At 45.6% G+C, this 23197-nt stretch overlaps 1 protein-coding gene across 1 annotated transcript in view; it reads right to left on the minus strand.

The window, feature by feature from the left end:
- Positions 1–2439: 2439 nt before the first annotated feature.
- The window catches only part of ADARB2 (adenosine deaminase RNA specific B2 (inactive)), a 1217300-nt gene continuing 1196542 nt past the window's right edge, over positions 2440–23197 (minus strand). The window contains exons 9-10 of the mRNA XM_029588545.1: positions 15003–15181; positions 2440–2914 (exon numbers count right to left, since the gene is read on the minus strand). Of these exons, the coding sequence (XP_029444405.1) occupies positions 2738–2914; positions 15003–15181 (356 nt within the window). The 3' untranslated portion in view covers positions 2440–2737. The remainder of the gene's footprint in view (positions 2915–15002; positions 15182–23197) is intronic.

Consider the following 23197-nt stretch of genomic DNA (forward strand, 5'->3'; position numbering starts at 1 on the left):
CTCTACTCCTTTCTGCTGCACATTGTTGCCATATTTAAAATAGAGCCAGCTGACCTTATCATATACTATTTCCCGCATGTTGTGCTTAAATGCTTTTTAGTACATAGGCTCCCTTAGTTTGATGTTTGCTATAATTCCTAAATCTAATTACTGAATAGTAGCAAAAAGGTATTCAGTTTGTATGCTCATTCTTGTGGCATTTATGTATTATTTCCCATCAAGCTGCCTACTCACCAAGGACGTCTAGATCATTTTGTAAAAAGTTGCACTTGAGCAGTGTTTACAACCTGACATACTATTAGTGAACATGGCTAGAGTGTAGTGGTTCCCGCTTCTGAACCATTTACATAAAGGTTAACCCATGGGTGTCAAACTCATTTCAATGTCGAGCTGCACTGGAAAAAAAATGAATGCTTTAAGTAGGCTAACCGTGGGCATACTTCCATAATAAATTACATGAGTTTTATTTTAATTTATTAAAATAGAAATGATCTCTAATCTTTATTGGTGGCCAGTTCATTTATTTGTTCCCTTTTTTGGAGGGAACAGGAGCTTAGTGATCAGTGCTAGGAAGAGAGGAAGATGATAGAGATTAGGGAAAGGGGATCTCAGAGGAGGGCAATGGAGAAGGGGCCTCAGGCAAGAGAGACAGAGGGAGGGGAGGGAATCAGAGGAAGGATAGGGAAAGGGAATGAGTGGATGGGAGAGATAGAATCCTGGATTGGAAAAGGAGATTTGAAATCAGAAAAGGGTGGGCCATCCACTGAATCCCAACTCAAATCTGATCCCCTCATGCCTACTCCACATAATCTCTAATCCACTCAGCCACTCTCTCCTCACCCTGCCACACCCCTTCTGATCCTCTCACTCTCTCCCCACATCTCCCTCTATCCCCTCACTCTCACCCTGAAGCACCTACAATCTCCTCAGTTACTCTTGCCCCCCACATACCTTCACTTATTCTCTTGGCTCTACCCCCACCCACTCCATCCCGTCATGCCTTCCCTTGCCCCTTTCCCCTCTCTAATTCTCATTTCGTTTCCCTCTGTTCCCCTCACTCATGTTCCTATTCCTGTTGTTAGGAGCATGAGAATGATAGCAGCAATGCAGCATCTTGGGTCACATCCTTTGCTGCTGGGGCCGATGTCATTCTCTGAATAGCATGGGACACTCTCCGGGCCAGGCAGCAGAGGAGGAGAAAGCTGCACAAAGCACCACATTGCCACTGTCTTCTTCCTAACATGTGCGATCGGCATGGGGAGGAGAGGTTGGAGAGATAGGAAAGATTACCATTGCCGACACTTTGGGCTTGGCAACCAAGAAAGAGGGCGTGGCTTAAGTTGCTGCACTGTCGCTGTCCTCCGCTTCCTAAGAAGCCAGGGTCATACAGAGTGGGGAGTGGGAGGAGAAATGCAACAGCTGCTGATGCTTCTGTTGCCACTGCTGGCCTTTTGGCCCCCAATCTTTGATATGCTGTTCCAGCAATAAGCCAACAATCTTCACTGGGGTCAGAGTTGAAGGGGTTTGGCAGGCTGTATGGCTGAAATTCGAAGATTCAAACCTTTTTGTCTTGTATGTTATTTCACCCATGAAGGACCATTATACACCAGATAAAAGTCAATTTGGACTTTGGGCATACAGATCTACATAAAAGATAAATGGGGCTAAAAGGTTTGGATTGGTCCTATGTTTTGCTAGCTATTTTGCAGCTCACTGATTATTGTAATTCAAGGGAAGCTTTGACTCTCTCATGAAGATTCTCTCAAGTCAATAAATCTGAGTGTTGACTCAATGGAAACAAATATAAGTTGTGAAATCATCATTTCAGCAGTGATGAATATGGGAGTCTTTTTTGGGTCAATGTTAGGACAGGTACAAGCGGTTGGAAGAGTTGGGAATAAACTCCGTGGATCTCTCCAGTCTGAAATAACCTGCTAACTACAGTATATATCTACCTATCTTACTGTGAAACTACTAATTAATTATTACCGCTCATCTAATTTAAATAAGAATTTCAGGAATTAGTACAGAGCTGATGCTAGACATCCCCTAGATGCTTACAAATCCTAGGCTTGGCTGAACAAGTCTGCATGGGAGGGACAGAGCACACTTGTACTGGGGTGAAGATGACCCATTGGTCTCCCCTCATTTGGTGTGCTCAGGTAAGACAGTATCTGGCTTCACCACCCAGTGTGACCCTGCTGCATCATGAAGCATTCATACCTGGTTCATTCATAGCTGTTGGAAAGCCTGGATTAATTAAAATTGCAATAAACTAGTGACGGATGCATAAATGTGTGGTGACGGATGCACCCTCTGATTAAACACTGCCTGGATTAACCAGGTCCTGCTTTAAGTGGAATCGGTTCCATGGCTTCAGAGTGTTCCTTTAGATTAATAACAGTGAATATGTGGTACAATAAAATAATGCTAATAGCAACATGTTTCTAGTGATCGTATTGTAGCTGAACCACACATAACCTATATAGGAGAGGATAGAATGGGTATTTAAAAATCAGTTTCCTAAAGTCATGGTTTGTGCCTTAACTTCATAAGAACACATTATTCCCTTTATGTATTTTCATTGCCAAATTACAAAACTACTCTAATGAAGTTTATGCTTTATTTTTTAATTACTCAACCGACGCTCTCTATCAAGTCTGTTAGCTGTAGTGCACTGCCCGCCTGTGTCCTTCTGCAGCCATTTGACTCCGCTCAGGTGGCAAAGACGTTTCATTTATACAGTTATAAGAAACTGATCCTGCTCTGGGGGTTTCTTGATCCAGCTGCCCAGGCCTGCCTTCTGAAGTGCTGTAAACAGCTGCTGCTTTACGGATTGGTAGACTGGCGCCATCAGCTTTGCTTCACAGTACACTGATGGTGGATCCCAATGGCTTGGGATCCAAGTGCTCAGCTGCAGAAGAAAGAAAGAAAAAAAAAAAGCAAGAAGAATAAACATAAATGAATGAGCCTCTACAAAGTGGAGGCTTCTCTAGTCATATAATCTCTCCATTTAAATTTCACAAATCAGAGTCCTTGCTTGTGTTTGCTTTGGTTTTAAATCACAATAAAAACCACCCTCCAAAACAAAATAAACTATCAACCATCACTGTAGAGGGTATAATGTCAGCCAGTATTTCTAATCTCTATAATGAGAGGTATCTAAAAGTGCAGTAATGTTTTAAAAAAAATGTTTGAAATGCTTGCTAAGCAGAAGTTTAGGGGAATAACAGCTTACAGACAAGGAAATGAAAACCAAAAATCATCGTGTTAGTTGATATTTTCTTACGGGAAAAACATCTTTGTTGAGCTACAAGGTTTGTTAGAAAGTCTCTTCTTGGAGCACTAAACTGGACACAAAGATGAACATATTAGATACAGAGCAAAGTAGTTTGGGGTGGCAATACGAAAGAATAAGGCCTAGAGATGATCTGAGTAGTTTCTTGTTTCTCTTCCCTTCTGCAGAGAGGTGAAACAGGCACAGGGCAATAATCGATAGGGTGGGGACTCATGAAAACTTTTCAACAGGGCTGGTGTCTGCAAGAAAACCTTGCAAAGCTGACCTAATGTAATTGCCAGACAAAGATCTCAGAGCACAACTGCCTGAACACACACACACACACCCACCCACATGTGCACACACACCCCCACATACACAAACACCCCCACATATGCACACACACACACATATGCACACACGACACACACACACACACACACACACACATATGCACACACACACGACACACACACACACACACACATGTGCACACACACCCCCACATACACAAACACACACACATATGCACACATACACACATATGCACACACGACACACACACACACACACACACACACACACACATGTGCACACACACCCCCACATACACAAACACACACACATATGCACACACACACACACACACACACACACACACGTGCACACACACCCCCACATACACAAACACACACACATATGCACACATACACACATGCACACACACACATATGCACACACACACACATATGCACACACGACACACACACACACACACACACATATGCACACACACACGACACACACACACACACACATGTGCACACATGTGCACACACACACACATGAACAGCCCTTTTGTTTCACAGGACTGAATCAATGAACTTTCCATCCTTCCATTGCATGAACACACTATATAGTGTACACTAGGTTTTTGACACTGAATGAGAGAAAATGAAAAGACCATGAGTGCCTAAAAGCACACAGGGGAGGATTTTCAAAGGGTTACACGCATATATTTCGTGCGTAACCCCGAAAACCCTCTCCTGTGCGCGCCGAGCCTATCTTGCATAGGCTCGGCGACGCGCGCAAGCCCCGGGATGCACGTATGTCCCGGGGCTTGAAAAAAGGGGCGGGGAGTGGGCAGGCCGGGGTCAGGACCGAGGCCTTCGGCACAGCGGTCGGGCTGGGGGCTTGCGCGCAGGCACTTGGCTGGCGCGCGCAACCTACGCCTGCCCGGAGGCAGGCCCAACTTCGTGAACAAAGGACAGGGAGGTTTTTTAGATAGGGCTGGGGGGCGGGTTAGGTAGGGGAAGGGATGGGAAGGTGGGGGGGGGGGGGGCGGAAGGAAAGTTCCCTCCGAGGCCGCTCTGATTTCGCGCGCATGTTATAAAATCAGGCGTAGATTTGTGCGCGCCGGGTTGCACGCACAAATCTACGCCCGTACGTAGGTTTAAAAATCTGGCCCACAATGCACATGAATGATCTCTAATTAAGAACAAATCATATGATCAGTTTGGTGCAGGTCCCGTTTTTGGATCTGATGAAAGAGGTTCAGCACATCCATCCATGTTTGCATTTTGAATACATAGGGGCAGATTTTAAAACCTGCGCGCGGGCGCAGATTTGTTCGCGCAACCTGGCGCAAACAAATCTACGCCCAATTTTATTTTATGCGCGCGCAGCCATGCGCATGTTATAAAATCCAGGGTCGGCGCGCGCAAGGGGGTGCACAATTGTGCAACTTGCACACGCCGAGCCGCGCAGCCTTCCTCCATTCCCTCCGAGGCCGTTCTGAAATCGGAGCGGCCTCGGAGAGAACTTTCCTTCCGCCCCCCTGCACCTTCCCCTCCCTTCCCCTACCTAACCCGCCCCCAGTCCTACCTAGAACCCCCCCTTACCTTTGTTGAAGAAGTTACGCCTGCCTCCCAGCAAGCGTAACTTACGGGCGCCGGCCAATTGCCGGCCCACGATCCCGGGCACAGCGGCAAAAGGCCGCTGTGCCTGGAGGCTCGGGCCATGCCCCGCCCCACCCCCGGACCGCCCACGCCCTGCACCTTTTTGCAAACCCTGGGACATACGTGCGTCCCCAGGCTTGCGCGCGCCGAGCCTATGCAAGATAGGCTCGGCGAGCGCAGGGGCAGGCAGGGGCAGCTACTCGGGGGTTATGCGCGTATCTTACGCGTGTTACCCTTTGAAAATCTGCCCCAAAGTGTTGCACTTGGAGATGGACCCTTGTTCTGGAGCAGTGTAGGGCGGCTCCCTGGTCAGACCTAGAAAGCACCTGCCACCAGGAGGCGGAGCACAGGAGGAGACAGAGGCTAGCTGGAGCTTCACCACTGGTAGTCCGCAGTCCCCCCGAGTGGAGCCCTTAGGGACCTGGGCCGCTTGGACTTAGGTGGGCCTCGCAGGGTCTCTCCAGAAAGGAAGTTCAAAGGTGTGCCTACCAGGATCAAGGGTGCATGGTTGAAGTCTAGACTGGAGGCCTGAGGGATCAAGGAAGGTCAGTACAGTGTCTGCGATGACAAGGCTAGGAGCAGGGCCAGAATCCAGGAGGCATGGTCAGTAATCGCAGAGGTCAAGTTCCAAAGATCAGTCCGAAGGTGGAGAAGATTATGGCTGGCTACTGTGTGGTGGCCTGGGTCTCCGATGGTCTGCTTGAAAATGGTGATGAACTCTGATAACCGGGAGAGCATGGGATCAGAGTGTTCCCACAACGGAGAAGCCTATGCTAGAGCCTTTCCTTCTAAGCGGGAAAGGAGGAAAGTCACTTTCGTGGTCTCCTTCAGGAACAAGGAGGGTTGCAGTGCAAATTGCATGAAGCACTGATTGAGGAAGCCTTGACAGAGGCGTGGATCCCTGTTGAATCGAGGAGGTGCTGGGAGAGCCAATGATGTTCTGGGTAGCAGGGAGGCTGAAAGGCCCACAGGATTGGCCAGAGCTGTATCTCGTAACTGGGAACGAAGATCTTCAACTGAAGAGGCTAATGATTCCAAGGCTCGTCGATGCTCGGACAGTTGTGGCCAGACCCAGTAGGGCTCGGGAGGCGGGAGACTCCGCCGAGTCCATGGCCTTGGCAACCTGTTGCGCTTGGAGGTGGACCCTTGTTCTGGAGCAGTGTAGGGAGGCTCCCTGGTCGGACCCAGGAAGCATCTGCCACCAGGAGGTGGAGCACAGGAGGAGACAGAGGCTAGCTGGAGCTTCACCACTGGAAGCCCGCGGACCACCCAGGTGGAGCCCTTGGGGACCTGGGCCGCTTGGACTTAGGTGGGCCTAGCAGGGTCTCCCAGAAAGGAAGTTCAAAGGTGTGCCCACCAGGATCAAGCGTGCGTGGTTGATGTCTAGACTTTTTGGCCTGAGGGATCAAGGAAGGCCAGTACAGCGATGACAAGGCTAGGAGCAGGGCCAGAATGCAGGAGGCTTGGTCAGTAATCGCAGAGGTCAAGTTCCAAGGATCAGTCCGAGAGTAATCAGTCAAAGCAGGGGTCAGGTTCCAGAGATCAGACGTGGTCACGGAGGCAGGCAGAGGTCAGTATTCGGGCAGCGATCAGCGTGGTCAAGAGCAGGCAGAGGTCAGTACCAAAGAGTCAGACCTGGGGGAACGCAGGAACAGACAGACGCTGGAACAGGAGGACGCTGGAACAGAAGGATGCTGGAATAGGACTGGAACAAGACTGGAACAAGACTGGAAGAGGCGATGAGACACGGAAGCAAACTCAGTACACAGCTGGGTCAGTTCAGGTGCTGAGGGAAGGCCAGGAAGGGGAACAAAATGAGCCATCCTTGAGAATCAGTCAATAATGACCCAAATAGTTCTGCAGCCATTAGAGAGGAGAAGGTCCACCACAAAATCAGTGGACAGATGGGTACAGAATTCCCTAGGGGCCAGCAAAGGCTGTAACAGCCCCCAAGGCGGTCCCACAATTGCTTTTGATGTGCGCAGGTAGGACATGCATCCACGTAGACCTTGACATTTCTCTGCATCTGGGGCCACCAGTAATACTGCTGGAGCAGCACGAGAGTCTGAGCCTACCCAGGGCGACCTGTGACATGGGAGTCATGGGACCATTTCAAAACTTTCTCTCAGAGCTGCTTGAAATGACTGTCTTCCATGGAGGGACAGTCACAGATTAGGCCAAGAAGATCCCGGCCGGCTCAATAATGTGCCTGGGGGATCAAGCAAGTCTTCTGCCTCAAAAGATTGGGAGAAGACGTCCGCCCAGGCGTTCTTGGATGCGGGCTGGTATCTCACTTCAAAGTCAAAATACGCAAAGAACAGGGACCATTGGGCTTGGCATTCATTCAGACGTTGTGCATGGTAAAGATGTTCCAGGTTCTTGTGGTCAGTGTATATTGTAATCTGATATTGTTCACCTTCCAACAACTGTTGCTTTTCCTTGAGTGCCAACTTGATGGCTAGCAACTCCCTGTCTCCAATTCCATAGTTCTGCTTTGTGGAAGAGAACTTTTGTGGAAAGAAGGAGCAGGGGTGGAGAACCCCCATACTGGAATGCTGGCTCAACATGGCCCCCTACACCTTAGGAGGAGGCATCAACTTCCAAGATAAATGGACATGTGGGGTCCGGATGATGGCGGCACAGTTCCTAGAGAAAGGTTTTCTTCAACTCTAGGAATGCAACAACCACTTCAGGAGGCCAAGCCTTGGTATTGGCTCCCTTTTGGGTGGGCGTTGTGAGTGGGCCGTGATCCAAGAGTAATTGGGGATGAAGTGCTGGTAGTAGTTCACAAAGCCCAAAAACCTCTTCAAATTGCGGAGGCCAGGAGGTGGTGACCAATCCTAGATTACTTAACTTTCTCTGGATCCATATGGAAGCCACTAATGGAAACAATGTATCCTAAGAAGAGTAGGTTCTCCCTCTCAAAGATGTGCTTTTACAGCTTCGCATATAATTTATTTGCACGTAGCCACTGGAGGACTTGGCGAACGTCCTGACAATGGGACGTGAGGTTCTTTGAGAAAATGAGGATGTTGTCGAGGTACACCATGACACAGATGTACAGAAGATCCTTGAAGATTTCATTCATCATGTTTTGGAATACCACGGGGGCATTACACAGGCCAAAGAGCATCACCAGATATTCATAGTGGCCATCACCTTGCTTTATTCGAATTAGATTGTAGGCCCCACAGAGGTCCAACTTCGTAAACACTCTGACCCTCTGAAGGTGGTCAAAGAGCTCGGAAATGAGCAGCAGGGGGTAGCGATCATTCTTTGTTATAGCATTCAGTCCCCTGAAATCTATGCAAGGGCATAACGAGCCATCTTTTTTGGACACAAAAAAGAAACTCATCCCTGTGGGGGATATGGAAGGCCTAATGAAACTCCAGTCAAGTTTCTCCTTGATATACTTAGACATGGCTGCGGTCTTCAGAACTGACAAGGGATATATCCTCCCATGTGGAGGATTGCTGCTGGGTAGCAGATTAATGGCACAGTTGAACATTTGGTGGGAAGGCAGCATCTCTTTCTTTTGGAAAACACATCTTCTTATTCAGTATATTGAGGAGGCAGTCCCAACAAGGTCATTGCCAGGGGCAAAGTTGGTGGAGGCTCAATTTGTAGAAAGCAGGAATCATGGCAATGGGCCCTTGTTGTGTTTGAAGCATTGTGGACCCTTGGTCGCAGTGGAGATGACTCTGCCCACGGGGAGGAGCCCCGTGGGGAACCACTGCGATAGGCTGACACAGATAGCAGACACAGAATGGATTGAGTCTTTATTGTACTGCTGTAAATAGATGGTGAAGCAGGAAGGTAAGGCACTGATCCACGAAGTGCCAATATGCTCAACAGGCTCAGAAGAATTGTCTCACCCAGATGTACACAATAGGCAGGAGCCCACAGTGTGGGTAATGCTGCGGCTGGTGGGTGGAGTTGGAGCGCCAGATCGTAGAGGTACTCACAGAGTGAATGCGTCTTCCTGATGGTAGAATGGTGGGACTGAAGATCCATGGTGCAGGATATGAAGTAGATAGGCCCTCGAGGAGTGAGTACCCAATGGTCCAATATCCTGGAAATAAATAGAGAGAAAAGACCCCCAAAGAGTGGTTGTCTTGGTTAGTGAGGACCCCGAAGGGAAGTTGGAAGCGAGTGACCCCTGAGGAGTGGGTGACTAGAGCTTCTGCTGGAGCGAGGCCCTTAGCGTGAAAGTGGCGTCTAAGCGTGCAGCTTAGAGCAGGCAGATTAGCGAAGCAAAGTCTTTGCTAACTTAATTTTGTAGCAGAAGCGGAGGCTAGATATACCCGGAGGTACTGACATCATGCGGTGGGGCCGCCCCCGAGGTTCCCGCCATGATGTGTATTTGAGCGTTGGAAACGTGCACGCTCGCGCCCTAGGAGGCCACAGGATTGAGCATGGTGGATGGGGACGCCATACTGGTCTGGATACACCGAAGCCCTCGGCACTCGGCACTGGAGACAGCCATCTTGCCCAAAGAGAGAGAAAGGGGAGAAAAAGAGGTAAGGCAGAGCAGCCGAGACGTCTGCGACCGTCGGACGCAACAGCCCTCCAGCTCATCAGCTGAAGCAAGCCCCAGTCAAATTGAGGAGAGTGGAGCTGCAGCCAAGGTAGCCCTAACATGATCGGATGAACTGCCTTCTCAATGACGTGGAAGACTCTGGTCTCCACATGCAGAATGACTGTGCAGAGCCGCAGGGGGCCCATGGCAATGGTGATCCAGCTGTGAAGCGGTTCTCCATAGATGGAGATAACCATTAGTTATCTCCTCCATAGATGGAGGAGATAACTAATGGTGTCTTACGAGCAACCACAGGAAGCTTCAGATGGTCCACAAGGGCCTTCATAATAAAGTTCCCCTGGCACCTGAGTTGACCAATGCTAGAGTGGGGAACTCATGGCTGCCCTCCACAATAGATACTGGAAAAGTGAGTTGAGGAGCAGGAGTGGTAAAACCTAGGATCATCTCTCCGCTAGCCCCTAGGCTTGTTAGTTTCCCGGTTTCTGAGGGTAGTGTGTCAACTGGTTTCGAGTCCTGGCACAGTATTAGCAGAGCCCCAAGGTAAGGTGGCAGAGTCTCTCTTCTGGGGCGAGGCATATTTGTCCAAGCTGCATAGGTTCTTTGGCCCATGCAGTGGTAGGGACCATTGTGGTACGGCAGAAAGGGGGTGTGAAAAGGATTGGGCCAGCACCATTTGCCTTCAATTGTTTGCAGCTCCCGGATCTGCTGCTGGAGGCAGTGGTCGATTCTCTCAGCCAAGTCAATGTACATGTCTAGAGACTTGGGAAGTTTCCAAGCTGCTAGCTCATTCTTTACCTTAGAGGATATCCCTTTCAAAAAGATACTCCGGAGACTATCCTCTCTCCAGTTCAACTCAGTGGCCAAGGTTCAGAACTCTATGGTGTAGTCCATCAATGGCTGATTGCCCTGCTGGAGATGTAGGAGGTCTGACCCTACCGTGGTCAGCGGCTGGGTTTGTTATACACCAGTTTGAATGCCTTGATGAATTGTTGCAAGTCCTGTAGCAATGCATCCCTACGCTCCCATAAGTGAGAGGCCCAGACCAAGGCCTTCCTATCCAGAAGGGAGAGTATAACGGTGGTTTTGACAGTGTCGGATCTGCTGCATACTGGGGAGGAACCGGGAGATGTACCACTGGTGCCTCCATGGGAACTGATGGTACTAGAAAAAGTGGAGAGACTGTGGAGGCTGCTTACTCTCAGAAATTAACGCCTGCCCAAAGGCAGGCGTTAATCAGGAACACCAGGAAAAGTATACAGAAAAGCAGATAAAACTGCTTTTCTGTACACCTTCCGACTTAATATCATGGCGATATTAATTTGGAGGTCCCAAAAAAACAAACAAACAAAAAAAAAGCTGTCCACCGGTATGCGGGTTCGACAACCGATGCTGGTAAAATTAAGCGCTGGCTGTCAGACCCGCTGACAGCCACCACATCCGCTAATAAGGAGGTGCTAGGGATGCGCTAGTGTCCCTAGCGCCTACCTATTAGCGCAGGGCCTAATTTAAATAAAGAACCGTGCGCCCAGGAGAGGTGCCTGGGCGTGCATAGGGAGAGCGGACACTCAACTCGGAGCGCCGGCTCTCCCGTGGAGTTTTTTGAATCGGCCTGTTAGTAATTTAGCTGGATATCACTTATCCAGCTAAGTTACAAGGATATTCAGTAGCATGGCTCTGTTTTTGAATATCTACATAGAAAGCAATACTTAGCCGGGTAAGTGTTATCCAGCTAAGTCTAGACATGCTCATAGCAAGTCTAAACTTACCCGGTTAACTTACTGGCTAAGTATCAATAGGTATCAATAGGTAATCAATATCAATAGGTATCAATAGGTAATCCAGCTAAGTAGCGCTGTCTTGATCCGCCCTTTGCCTGCCCACTTTTTCTCCATCTAAAAGATAGCCAGAAAAGTGACTTATCTGATTATCTAGCAGCCGTTGAATTTACCTGGATATTCAGCGGTTGCTAGATAGCTGGATAAATACTACTTATAGGGCTATCTCCCATTTGAATATTGGGCCCACCATTCTTAACACTTGCAAACATATACTGGCCTAAAAATTAACACACAATATATATGGCCAGTAATAATTTAAACCTTTAAGAATTGTTTTTAATTAATTGTTTTTCCCAGAGTCCAACTTATCATGAGGAGATGAAAGTTCTGCAGTTAGCACTCCCACTGGAAACATTCAGAATGTAGTATTTTCATCTTAGGCTTCAGAAATTATATTCAAGTTTGTTGATGGGATATTAAGTTTTATACTCTTTTGCATAATACTTTGCACATCTCCAAGTTTCACAGGTTAAAGCCAATCTTGTTTTAGTTATAATTATTATTGCTGTTATTACTTGGACAATTGGACAGAGGGCTAGCAAACAGAAGCAAGAACTGGATGGCTGAAGAGCATTTTCACAGCACTACAGAACCATTTACCTTCTAGGTCACCAGTTCAAAGCCAACTCACGTCAGCAGGAGCTTGCAACATGGCCTCTAAGAAATATGGATGTCTCTGGAGGCTATAGCTGAACTTTCCACATTGCAGGCTCCATCAGATTTGTACAAATCTGTAAATTCAACTGCATGATTTGTGACAAGGACATGAGGAGTGAGAACAGTATAAACAATTTTAACTTGTATCCGAGGAATCATGCTGACAGACAGGTAAAATACTAAGAGCATAATAAGAACATAAGATATGCCATACTGGGTCAGACCAAGGGTCCATCAAGCCCAACTGTGGCCAATTCAAGTCACAAGTACCTGGAAAGTACCCAAACATTAAATAGATCTCAAGCTACTATTCCTTATTGATCAATAGCAGTTTATGGATTTTTTCCTCTAGGAACATATCCAAACTTTTTTTTAAACCTAGTTACACTAACTTCTGTAATCACATCCTCTGGTTTATAGTTTATAGTTTATTAGGTTTTTTTATACCGCCGTATTGGCGTTAGCCTTCACAGCGGTTTACAATATACATATTAGAAATAATACAATAAGTTAGTTCAATAAAAGATGACAGCTAAAATTAATTAAAAGCACGTAAAAGTATTTTAGCTGTACAAGTAGAAATAAAGTTATAGATTGCTATTCCTCAGTGTGGTATTCAAGGGTAAAGTTAAAACAAATTAAAACAAAATAATAAAATCAACATACATAAAATATCACACTCATAAAACATAAAAGTTAGCTCTGCCTTTAAAATTGAAGTTTTGGAGCGTTTGTTTTAATACCTGTAACTAGCCATGTGGAGTTTGATCATTTTCCAAATATGCGCATTTAAAAAGCCAGGTTTTTAAATCAACCTTAAATTTTTTTTTATCAGTCGTTAGTCTCAGATCTGTTGGTAACTCGTTCCACAGTTTGGATCCTGCAATGGACAATGCGCGCTCTCTCACCTGGCTTAATTTTGCCGAACGAATTGTTGGTATACATAACAAAGCCTTGTTTGCCGATCTTAAATTTTTTGCGGTACATGCAGTTTTAAAGATAAATTCAGCCATTCAGTTTCTTCTCCATATAATAGGTTGTGTATGAGGCAGGCGGCTTTATATTTTATTCTGTAGCTGATGGGTAACCAGTGGAGAGAAATCAACACTGGTGTAGTATGATCAAACTTCGCCATGATATTAAGTCAGAGGGTGTACAGAAAAGCAGTTTTATCTGCTTTTCTGTTCACCTTTCCCGGTGTTCCTGATTAACGCCTGACTTTGGGCAGGCATTAATTTCTGAGAGTAAAATGTGCGGCTTGGCCACACATTTTACTTTCAGTATCCTGCGGGTATAACTAAGAGGCTCATCAACATGCATTTGCATTTTGTGAGTGAAAAAGAATTTTCTTCAATTTGTTGTAAATGAGCTACTTGCTAACTTCATGGAGTGCCCCTTGGTCCTTCTATTATCTGAGAGAGTAAATAACCGATTTACATTGACTTGTTCAAGTCCTTTCATGATTTTGTAGACCTCTGTCATATCTCCCCTCAGGTGTCTCTTCTCCAAATTGAACAGCCCTAACTTTTTTAGCCTTTCCTTATGGGGGAGCCGTTTCATGCCCCTTATCAATTTGGTTAATGGAATCAGGCAGTTCAATGATATTTTTACTTGTTTTTTTTAGTGTTTATATCCCCTTAATAACTGTTTTTGGTGTCTTATCCACACCAAATTTTCAGAACATGTCAGGGGCACATAAGGACTCTGACAGAGGTGGCTTTTTTCAGATCTATTCATATATGTGCATGTGCACAACCTGGAACATAGGCTCCTTTAATTCTTGGTGGAATTTATCAGAGCCAACCTATGAGATTTGAAAATGTAGTGTTGGAATTAGAAAAGGAACAGCACATTGGGTTGGTAGGTGAGGGGTTAGGCCAGATTGTATAAGAGTTTTGTTGGAAGGCCCATCATTGGAGGGGGCTGGAATTTGTTTGGAGAGCCACCCCAGAGAAGGGAGAAGTCTATCAGGGTCCCTGTCCTGAAATAGGTATGATTTTGTTGAAGGAAGGACCCTCTCCTTCCTTCAACTTCCGGTATATAAATCTTTTAAATAAATAAATAAATAAAAATTTGAAAGAACCTGTCCATGTTGATTTAGGGCCAGATTTTAAATACCTTACACACGTAAATCGCCTTATGTGCGCCGGGCCTATTTTCAAAGGCCTGGCCACGCGCGTAAAGCCCCGGGATGTGTGAAAGTCCCAGGACCTAGAGAAAGGGGCGGGGAGGGGGCGTAGCGGTCCGAGGGTGGAGTGGGGCAGGGATAGAGACCATTTGTCGCTGTGCTGGGGGATCGCGTGCCTGTAGGGTGTCGGCGCACGCAACCTGTGCTTGCCCTGAGGCAGATGCAAAAGGTAAAATAAAGATTTGGTGGGGAGCTAGGTTAGGGCTAGGGGATGTGTAGGTTATTGGAAAGGGAAGGGAGGTTAGTGTAGGGGGTTGGGGAGTTGCTTTCATTTTACATCTTACTCTATATGGCCAGACGAAAATATAAAAAGGCTTTAGTAAATAAAAATCCATGTATAACTACAGAGAAAGGAATAAACATTTAAAGATGCATCTGGGAAATGATACTACATATGACCCAGAAGATTAGTGCAGGATGTAAAGTTTCTTAGCAGCACACATAACATAGCTACTCATCCTTTTCTAATTTCTTATGTATCTGTTAAGCGATGCATTTTGAAGATGGGTTATCCAGTATAACAGAATGCATTTGTTGTACAAACCTTGTTGTAGAGCTTCACCCAGCGAGCATAGAGCATGTGCTTGCAGAGTCTAGACGAGCCCCCACAGGTTCTCTTCCCCGTCGTGGCATTGATAACCTCAAGGTCAGCGTTGCCCATAATCCAGTTCACACTGAAATGTGGAGATTTTCCTGACTGACGCACCTCGGCATGGCTCACACCTGACAGGAGCAAAACAGAACACAACTGAGCTCAACAGTGAAAAATAGATTTTTTTTTTTTAACATTTAGACAGTGGAAAGGCAATTTTTAAAGGATTTTGGTGGGTAAAATCCCTGCTAATGAAAATCGGCTGCCTGGAAACTGCTCACTCTGAATGCAGGTCAAAGCATGCACTTAGTTCCACCTGCACTGCAGTTGAGGCGTTCCCAGGCCAGGATTATGTTGGTGGAGAAAAGTATGCATGCAGTTTTGGATTTTCAAAACTATTCACATAGGACCTTATTTTCCAAGGCTATCGCAGGCTTGTGCTACCTACATCGGGGCGGAGTCAGCCCCGGAAGAGGAGGAGTTGGGGCGTCACTGGGGCTGACTCTGCGAGGACGGCGCAAACAGCGAAAAGGTAAGGGCCTTTTCGCTGTCGATTTCGCGCCCAATAACTACACCTTCTATGGTGTAGTTATTGGGCGCGCTGCCGGCAGCGATCGCACCGCGGAGGTGCGATCACTGCCGGCTAGCACAGGACTGCCCCCCCATTTCGGCCTCCCGCCCCTCATTACTGCATTTTTCTAAAGTATCGCAGGCCTGTGATGGGAAAACTTATCCTCAGAAAAAGCAGGTGCAGATCTCTGTGGGTGTTTTTTTCCCTGGGGCAACTTTCAAAGTAAATGTATGTGTGTACTTTTCCTTTGAAAACTGGTGCAAAGACTACAGGTAAAACATACTCACAGACTGCAGTGATGCAGGCAATATAAAAACTGCCTCTTGTATGAAGCAAGCCCCTGTTTCTATGCTGGAATTATTTTCTTAGATACACTTTATATTGGATAAATATGATATTATATGGGGCAGATCTGATTTGTGCACTAACTGCTAGTGCAATTATGCATTGTTACTAACTTTGGAAGCACAAATTCAGATCTTAATAATAATATTTAAAAAGCACCATCAGCACTGAGGTCTTTCAAACAGCTTTACATTGGAAGGTCAATTTTCAGTGCTATTTATCCAGGTAAAACGGCCAGACTGATAATTGTCCTCCAGTCCCAGCCTAAAGCTTGCTTAATAAGAGGCATTCCTATGGGCGTCTTTAGCTTGAAGAAGTAAAAGAGCGCACGTACACACATGGGATTTTCAACTGTACACGTGCTATTTTGTCCTTTCTCGGACACTCGCACAAATAGCTGGTGAAAAGTAGACGGCTGTTTTCAGCATGCACTTTGTGGCAGCCAATAAGTAAGGGGAAACTATGAACATGGCCTCCCTTTCCAACTTCACTGCAAATGTGCATGGGCTATTCAAAACGGCACCCCCCCCCCCCCCCCCCCCCGTAAGAATAAAACATTATTATTCAGTTACTGCTGAATAAAAAGAGAATATGATATATTTATGGTAAGAGAAAATGGATGAGGCAGCTGGGATCAGAGCTCAGGTTTACTAAGTATCAGTGTAACTCCCCCCAGCTTCTGGTGCTGGGTGACTCTTCCACTCTCGGTGGCTAACATGGGAATCACTGTAATGAGTCACCAATGCACGTCAAAGGAAGGAGCAGAAGAAAGAGAATTCTCCCTTCAGCTGGGTCTCCATTAAGGAAGAGGGGCTTGGAACCAACCCAGACTGTCTCCCAGGGGTAGAGAGAAAAGGCAGAATTTAAAGAGAGATGGACTCCCATTGAATCAATACAAATTTTAAAACTGAATTTCCAAGTTATTAAAACAGGTTAAAAATAGTTAATAGCAAGTGATGAACACGCTGGGGTAGATTTATAATTTTGGCGCGAGCGCGTACTTTTGTTCGTGCACCAGGCGCGATTTTATAAGATACGCGCGTAGCCATGCGTATCTTATAAAATCCGGGGTCGGCGCGCGCAAGGGGGTGCACATTTGTGCAACCTGTGCATGCTGAGCCCAGCGCGCGCTGCCTGTTCCCTCTGAGGCCGCTCCGAAATCGGAGCGGCCTCGGAGGGAAATTGGAGCGGCCTCGGAGGGAACTTTCCACCCCCCCGCACCTTCCCCTCCCTTCCCCTACCTAACCCACCCCCTGGCCCTATCTAAACCCCCCCTACCTTTTGTTGGCAGATTTACGCCTGCTGAAAGCAGATGTAAATCTGCGCGCGCCAGTGGGCTGCTGGCGCGCCAACACCCGACCCGGGGCTGGTCCGGAGGCCTCGACCACGCCCCCGGGCCGGCGCCACGCCCCCAGTCCCGCCCTGAACCGCCCCCTGACACACACCCCTGACACGCCCCTTCTCCGCCCCTTTTACGAAGCCCCGGGACTTATGCGCGTCCCAGGGCTGTGCGTGCGCCGGCGGCCTATGCAAAATAGTAGCGCCGGCACGCGAGGGCCCTGCGCGCGTAAATCTGGCCGGATTTACGCGCGCAGGGCATTTAAAATCCGGCCCTTTGTATGCAAACTGAAACTTTCTCCATGAACACAATCTTTTCTTTTTACAGTTATCCACAGTTCTGAAGAGCACTGGTTCTCCCAACCCTTCTATGAACAATCAGATAAGTACAGTTTTCTTACAGCATGCTATGTTTCCCTTGAAACTAACTAGATAAACACCAGGACAAACAAAAGTGATAATTGTTGTTTGTCCTAATGATTATTGTTGTTTTTCCTGGTGTCTATCTAGTTTGCTTGGAATACAGGATCATTTGGGATTGTTTGGTTTTTGAGTTTTGGTCCCTTGAAACTAAAACACCAATAAATGTTTCTTTAAAAAAGGTGAGTATTGGTGTTCCAGTTTTGTTTTCCAGATGCTGCGGCATTGGATTACTGATTAAAGTTGTAGGTGTGTTTTCCGGTCTCTGTCAGACATGAGCTTTCCTGTAACATATGTTTTAATTTACTTCTTTAACTCAGCTACTTATGTCTATTTATTTATTTATTTATATCTCTCTCTCCCTCTCTCTCTCTCTCTGTGATGTTGTCAGTGTTGCAGTCTAGCTAAACTTTGAAGCACATGCAAACTTTGCTGACACAAGCTCGTGAAAATCCATTTTTGTCCCTTCTACTGTTGTTAGCATACGTGGCTTGCTAGATCACGTTTAGTGGGTGTAGCTTGAGTGACCTCGAAGAACCAGAACTGGGTGGAATTGGGAGCGTCTCCTGGCACAGACTGAATTACCTTTAGCTAAAATAATAGAGTGTTCCTTCCATGTTCTATTCCTGCTTATCTTCTGAAGATGTACTAGACAGGTGTTCTCTGAATGTATGTCCATGAAGACTTGTTGGAAATTTGCTAGCTCATTTTTTTATAAAAGAAATAATAATTGAGTTTCCCTACTCTCACTAGAGCATAGAGGAAATTTAGGAATCTATGTGAGAGAAAGTAAAAAAATAACCCTCTCTCACTCACTTTCCTTTCTTCTCACAAATCTGGCACATTCACCCACTTTGTTTTAGGATTACATGAGAACCACCTGGGAGTTTCTAAGCATTCCTTGTGAATGCTCTGCTAGTAGTAGCACTCTGCTGCCAACTCTCTTCTGCAGGTTTTGTTCTCATTGTACTGTCACAGAATTGTAATCACAGTCAGATTTCTATTTCTTTTCTCTACCAACTGTATATTCTCCTTGTTAATAAGGATTATTCTTAGATCAAGAATTATTCTCAGATTCACACTGTACCTTATTACACAGGCGTATTCTAAATCAGGGATAAAGTGGTACCATCGGATTCAGCTCCACTCGAGAAGTTGTACAGGTTCTTCTCAATGGGACAACAGACTCCATGCTTTAACTCCAGGTTATTTTACCTTGGGCTGATTGTCTTTTACTGACTAAGGCCTGGATTCTCTAAGGTCACAGACCTTAGAGAATCCGGCGGTAATGGGGGGGGGGGGGCAAAGCGGGGGGCGGTCCTGCGATAGCCGGCAGCGATCGCACCTCCAAGGTGCGATCGCTGCCGCCTTTCGCGCCGAATAACTACACCATAAAAGGTTTAGTTATTCAGCGCGAAACTGGTGGCGATAAGAAATCTTAGCTGTCTCCGTCAGCGATGTGTGCGCAGCGTCGGCCCCCGGTGCCGCCCCGACTCCTCCTCTCCCAGGACTGACTCCGCCCCGAGCTAACTATTGCACACGAAAAGGGACTTTTCGCATGGGAAAAGTCGCTTTTCGCGTGCGATAGCGTTAGAGAATGACCCCCTAAGTGTTGAAATGTCTGGTCCTGATTACCATCAAATGTTAATCTGATGCTATAAGCATCTAGGTTAGTGAATCAATTGTTTAAAAACTGTGATTCCATGCACACAGACATCTTCCATTTATTATTTTTTTTTCTTTACATGGAAAATTTTAATTTAACCTTTATAACTGGTAGGTATTTTATAAAGGGTTACAGCTCAGATTCCACTATGATGAGAATGAAGTTTTATTTGTGGATCTGTTACACATTAATCTCACTCAATCTCTGTACTGTAAAGGTTGACTTTAAATCCCTAAAATGAACTAAACTATCTTGAATCTATCCTTACCTTTGGTTCAAATCACTAAAACACACTTTCACTAAATCACTCACATTCACACAGACTCTCTCAGACACCTTCTGCTCTCTCACTTGATCAAAACCAGACTGACTGACTTCTCAACTGCCATCTTTCAATGAGATTAGTACTCTAGGGATGATCTTAGCTTAAATAGACCTCAGGGGTACTTTAGGGAAAGTTTTAACCTACTTTTAACTCAGAATGCCCTCTTCCTTTGTATGGAATTGTAGGAATATACTTTTAGGAATTTTTTTTATCCTACTTAGAAACTTGGATAGGGTCTGAATTACTTGTCTAGTGGGGTACTCAAAGGTATAATTCCGCCAGCCTTTTCTCTGCACCTCCTCAGCTCTGGCACACAAAATGGTGAAGACTAGTTCATTTACATAGATACTGACAGGAATTCTTCATTTCTTCTGTGAAATGGAGTCTGTGGTTTAGAAAACCAGGACTGGATCAAATGACATGGAGTCTGATTTTCTTCAAAATTTGGCTTTTAAACCCAAATTTATTTTCCAAATGGTCCTATTAATCATTCCAAAGTGCCTCATAGTGTTTTTCAACATCTCAGAACTCAGTTACAGGGTAAAACACTTCATATGCCATCTCAATAAAATGTAAACTCTCACAAATTTCCCTCAAAATAAAAACATATGTAGAGGGTCCTTCTATTTTGCATTTACAGCCATTTTGTCCCAAACTTTCCCATCTCTTGATACTGGTTTGGGGTCACTTTCCACAGTTTTTGTAAATCTCAAGATTAAAGTCATTCAAATCCCTCCAAAGCCTTTAAAAACACAGAGGGGGGTACTGAGGCTATCCTCATCTGACCACCACCATCTTTCAGGTCCAATTAGGGCCATCTATGGAGATTGGGGTAATTTGGACCCAATTTGGGGCTTCTCACGGCTGCATCAATCAGCTGGTCTTCTCTTAATTGTGCTTGTCACCCTCAGTGAATATGCAATGCCTCCCTGAGCACAATCCAAGTATCACAGTGAGATTCTAATACAGGTGCCCTGACAGCCTCCCCTACCTCTCCAGCAGTCCAGTGGGCCTGGGAAACCCTGCATGGCTTTCTCAGCCCACATGCACTTCTGAGCAGCTCCTTGTTGCATATATAAAAACTGGCCAGCATCTCTCAGCCATTGCAGCAGTCAGGTAAATATATATAATTAAGAAAAGCAGGGGTAAACATATTTATATTTATTTACTATATATATTTTTCCTATATTATACAGCTGGACCCAGATTACTATAGCTGCTAGATCCCACACCACAGCTCCGATTTCCCTTAAATTGAAGAACCTGTATACAGCCCTGAAAGTGGAGGAGGAGATATCATCCCATGATGAGGAGGAACCAAGACATGCAAACTCCAAAGTTGCAGGCACAGCAACCACTGCACCTAAATGGAGGGTAGTGGTTGTTGGTGACTTGCTTCTGAGGGGCATGGAGGCATCCATCTGGCTGTCCAGACATGTTGTCCCAGAAAGTGTGCTGTTTGCCGGATCCAAAATACAAGACATAACGGAGAGATTTGTGAAGAATATTCAAGCCTACTAACCACTATCCGATGCTGCTCATCCATGTGGCATGAATGATACTGCTAGGTAGCACACAAATTGCATCAAAAGTGACTTCATGGCTCTGGGAGAGAGGGTAAAGAGAATAGATGCACAGGTGGTATTCTCTTCAATCCTCCCAGTTAAGGATAAAGACCCAGGCAGGGAAGCTTGCATCCTGGAAATAAATTAATGGCTGTGTAGATGGTGTTGATGTGAATGCTTTGGCTTCCTGGATCTTGGGATAATGTTTCATGGATTGTTGAGCAAAGAAGAGTGCAGCATCTTTCAACACAGAATGGAAAATCTACTGAGGAGGGCTTTAAAACCCTTGGGGACAGGGAAATACCTACAGTACCTGAATGTAATCCGAAGTGCTGAAAAGCAGAATAAAAAAAAATTAAAAAAAAATAAATTCTAAATAAATAAATAAATAAATAAATCATCAGAGAAGGGTGAACAAATCCCTAAGGTAAGTAAAACATTAAATACGCATATAGAAATTGGAAATATGGAAAAAAGCGCAATATTTGAAAAGCTATATATTCTAATGCTCATATAGTATGGAAATAAAGTCCCAGATCTAGAGGCAGTCAGGAAGAAGCTGATTTAGATATGGTAGCTGTCACGGAGATCTGGTACTCTGAAAACTGTGACTGGCATTTAGTTATACCAGGCTACAATCTATTCAGGAAGGACCTGGTAGGAAGGAAGGGAGGGGTCTTGGCATTATACAGTATATAAAGAACAATATTAAAGCAACAGAACTGTTGGGCTTACGAGGTAGGAGGTGGCACTGGGGTTAATATGAAAAGAGGGAATGGAACATCCCTTTATATTTGGTAATATACAGACCTCCATCACAGACAGAGGATGTGGAAAGAAGCAGGGAGATCCAGATTCTCTGCAAGGAGAACTGTTCTGTCAACTTGTAATGGAACCAAAAGGGAGGGGGTGATATTGGACCTGGTACTTGCCAATATGATCATCTGAGATCCAATGACCACCGGCTGTTGTGGTTCAGTATTAGAAGGTTCATTCTAAGGCGAGAGTCCTGGACTTCAGGAAAACTAACTTTCTTAAAATGGGGGCATGCCTCAAGGAGTCATTAGCAGGATGGTGAAATCTAGGAGAAATAGAAGGGCAGTGCTCAAAACTAAAATGAGATATAAGGGCAACTCATTTTTTTGTTAGGAAAGTAAATAACGGGAAGAAGAAAAAGAGGCAATTATGATTTTCTACAGAAGTAACTGAAAAGGTAAGGGAGAAAAGGTTAGCATTCATAAACTACAAGAGATCACAGAAAGAGGAAGACAAGCAACATCTGGAAAAATTGAGAAGATGAGAAAATAGGAATGCAAAAATTCAAATAGAAGAACAAATAGCAAATATGGTAAAACAGGGGCACAATACTTTTTTAAATATATGTTAGTGACTGAAGGAAGTGCAAAAGTGGCAGTGTGAGACTCAAGGTGAAAGGGGAGGAAATATATAGAGGATGATGAGGAAAAGCAAAATTACTTTACAACTATTTCTGTTCGGTGTTCACATTGGAAGGGCCTGGAGCAGGACCACATACAATGAACACAAATATGATAGAAGTGAGGTAAACCTCAATCGATTTTCAGTATGTTCGTGAGGAGCTAACTAAACTTAAAGTAGATAAGATGATGGGGGCCATATGGGATACATTCAAGGGTATTAAGGGAACTTAGACATGTCCTGGAAGCTCCACTGGCTGACCTTTTGAATGTTTCTTTAGAGTATGGAATACTCCTGGAGGACTGGAAAGGGGCGGATGTGGTTCCAGTTCAGCTGAGGGTAGAGAGGGAGTACAAGTCAGGGAGCAAAGAGAATGCTAGGATCAGGGAGGGAGGAAAGAGAAGAATGCTGGGGTAGGGAAGAGAGAGAGAGAGGATAAGAGGGGGTGGTGGTGGTAGAAGAGAGAAAGCTGATACACAT

Source organism: Rhinatrema bivittatum, chromosome 2 (assembly GCF_901001135.1).
Source record: "Rhinatrema bivittatum chromosome 2, aRhiBiv1.1, whole genome shotgun sequence".
Taxonomy (NCBI): Eukaryota; Metazoa; Chordata; class Amphibia; order Gymnophiona; family Rhinatrematidae; genus Rhinatrema; species Rhinatrema bivittatum.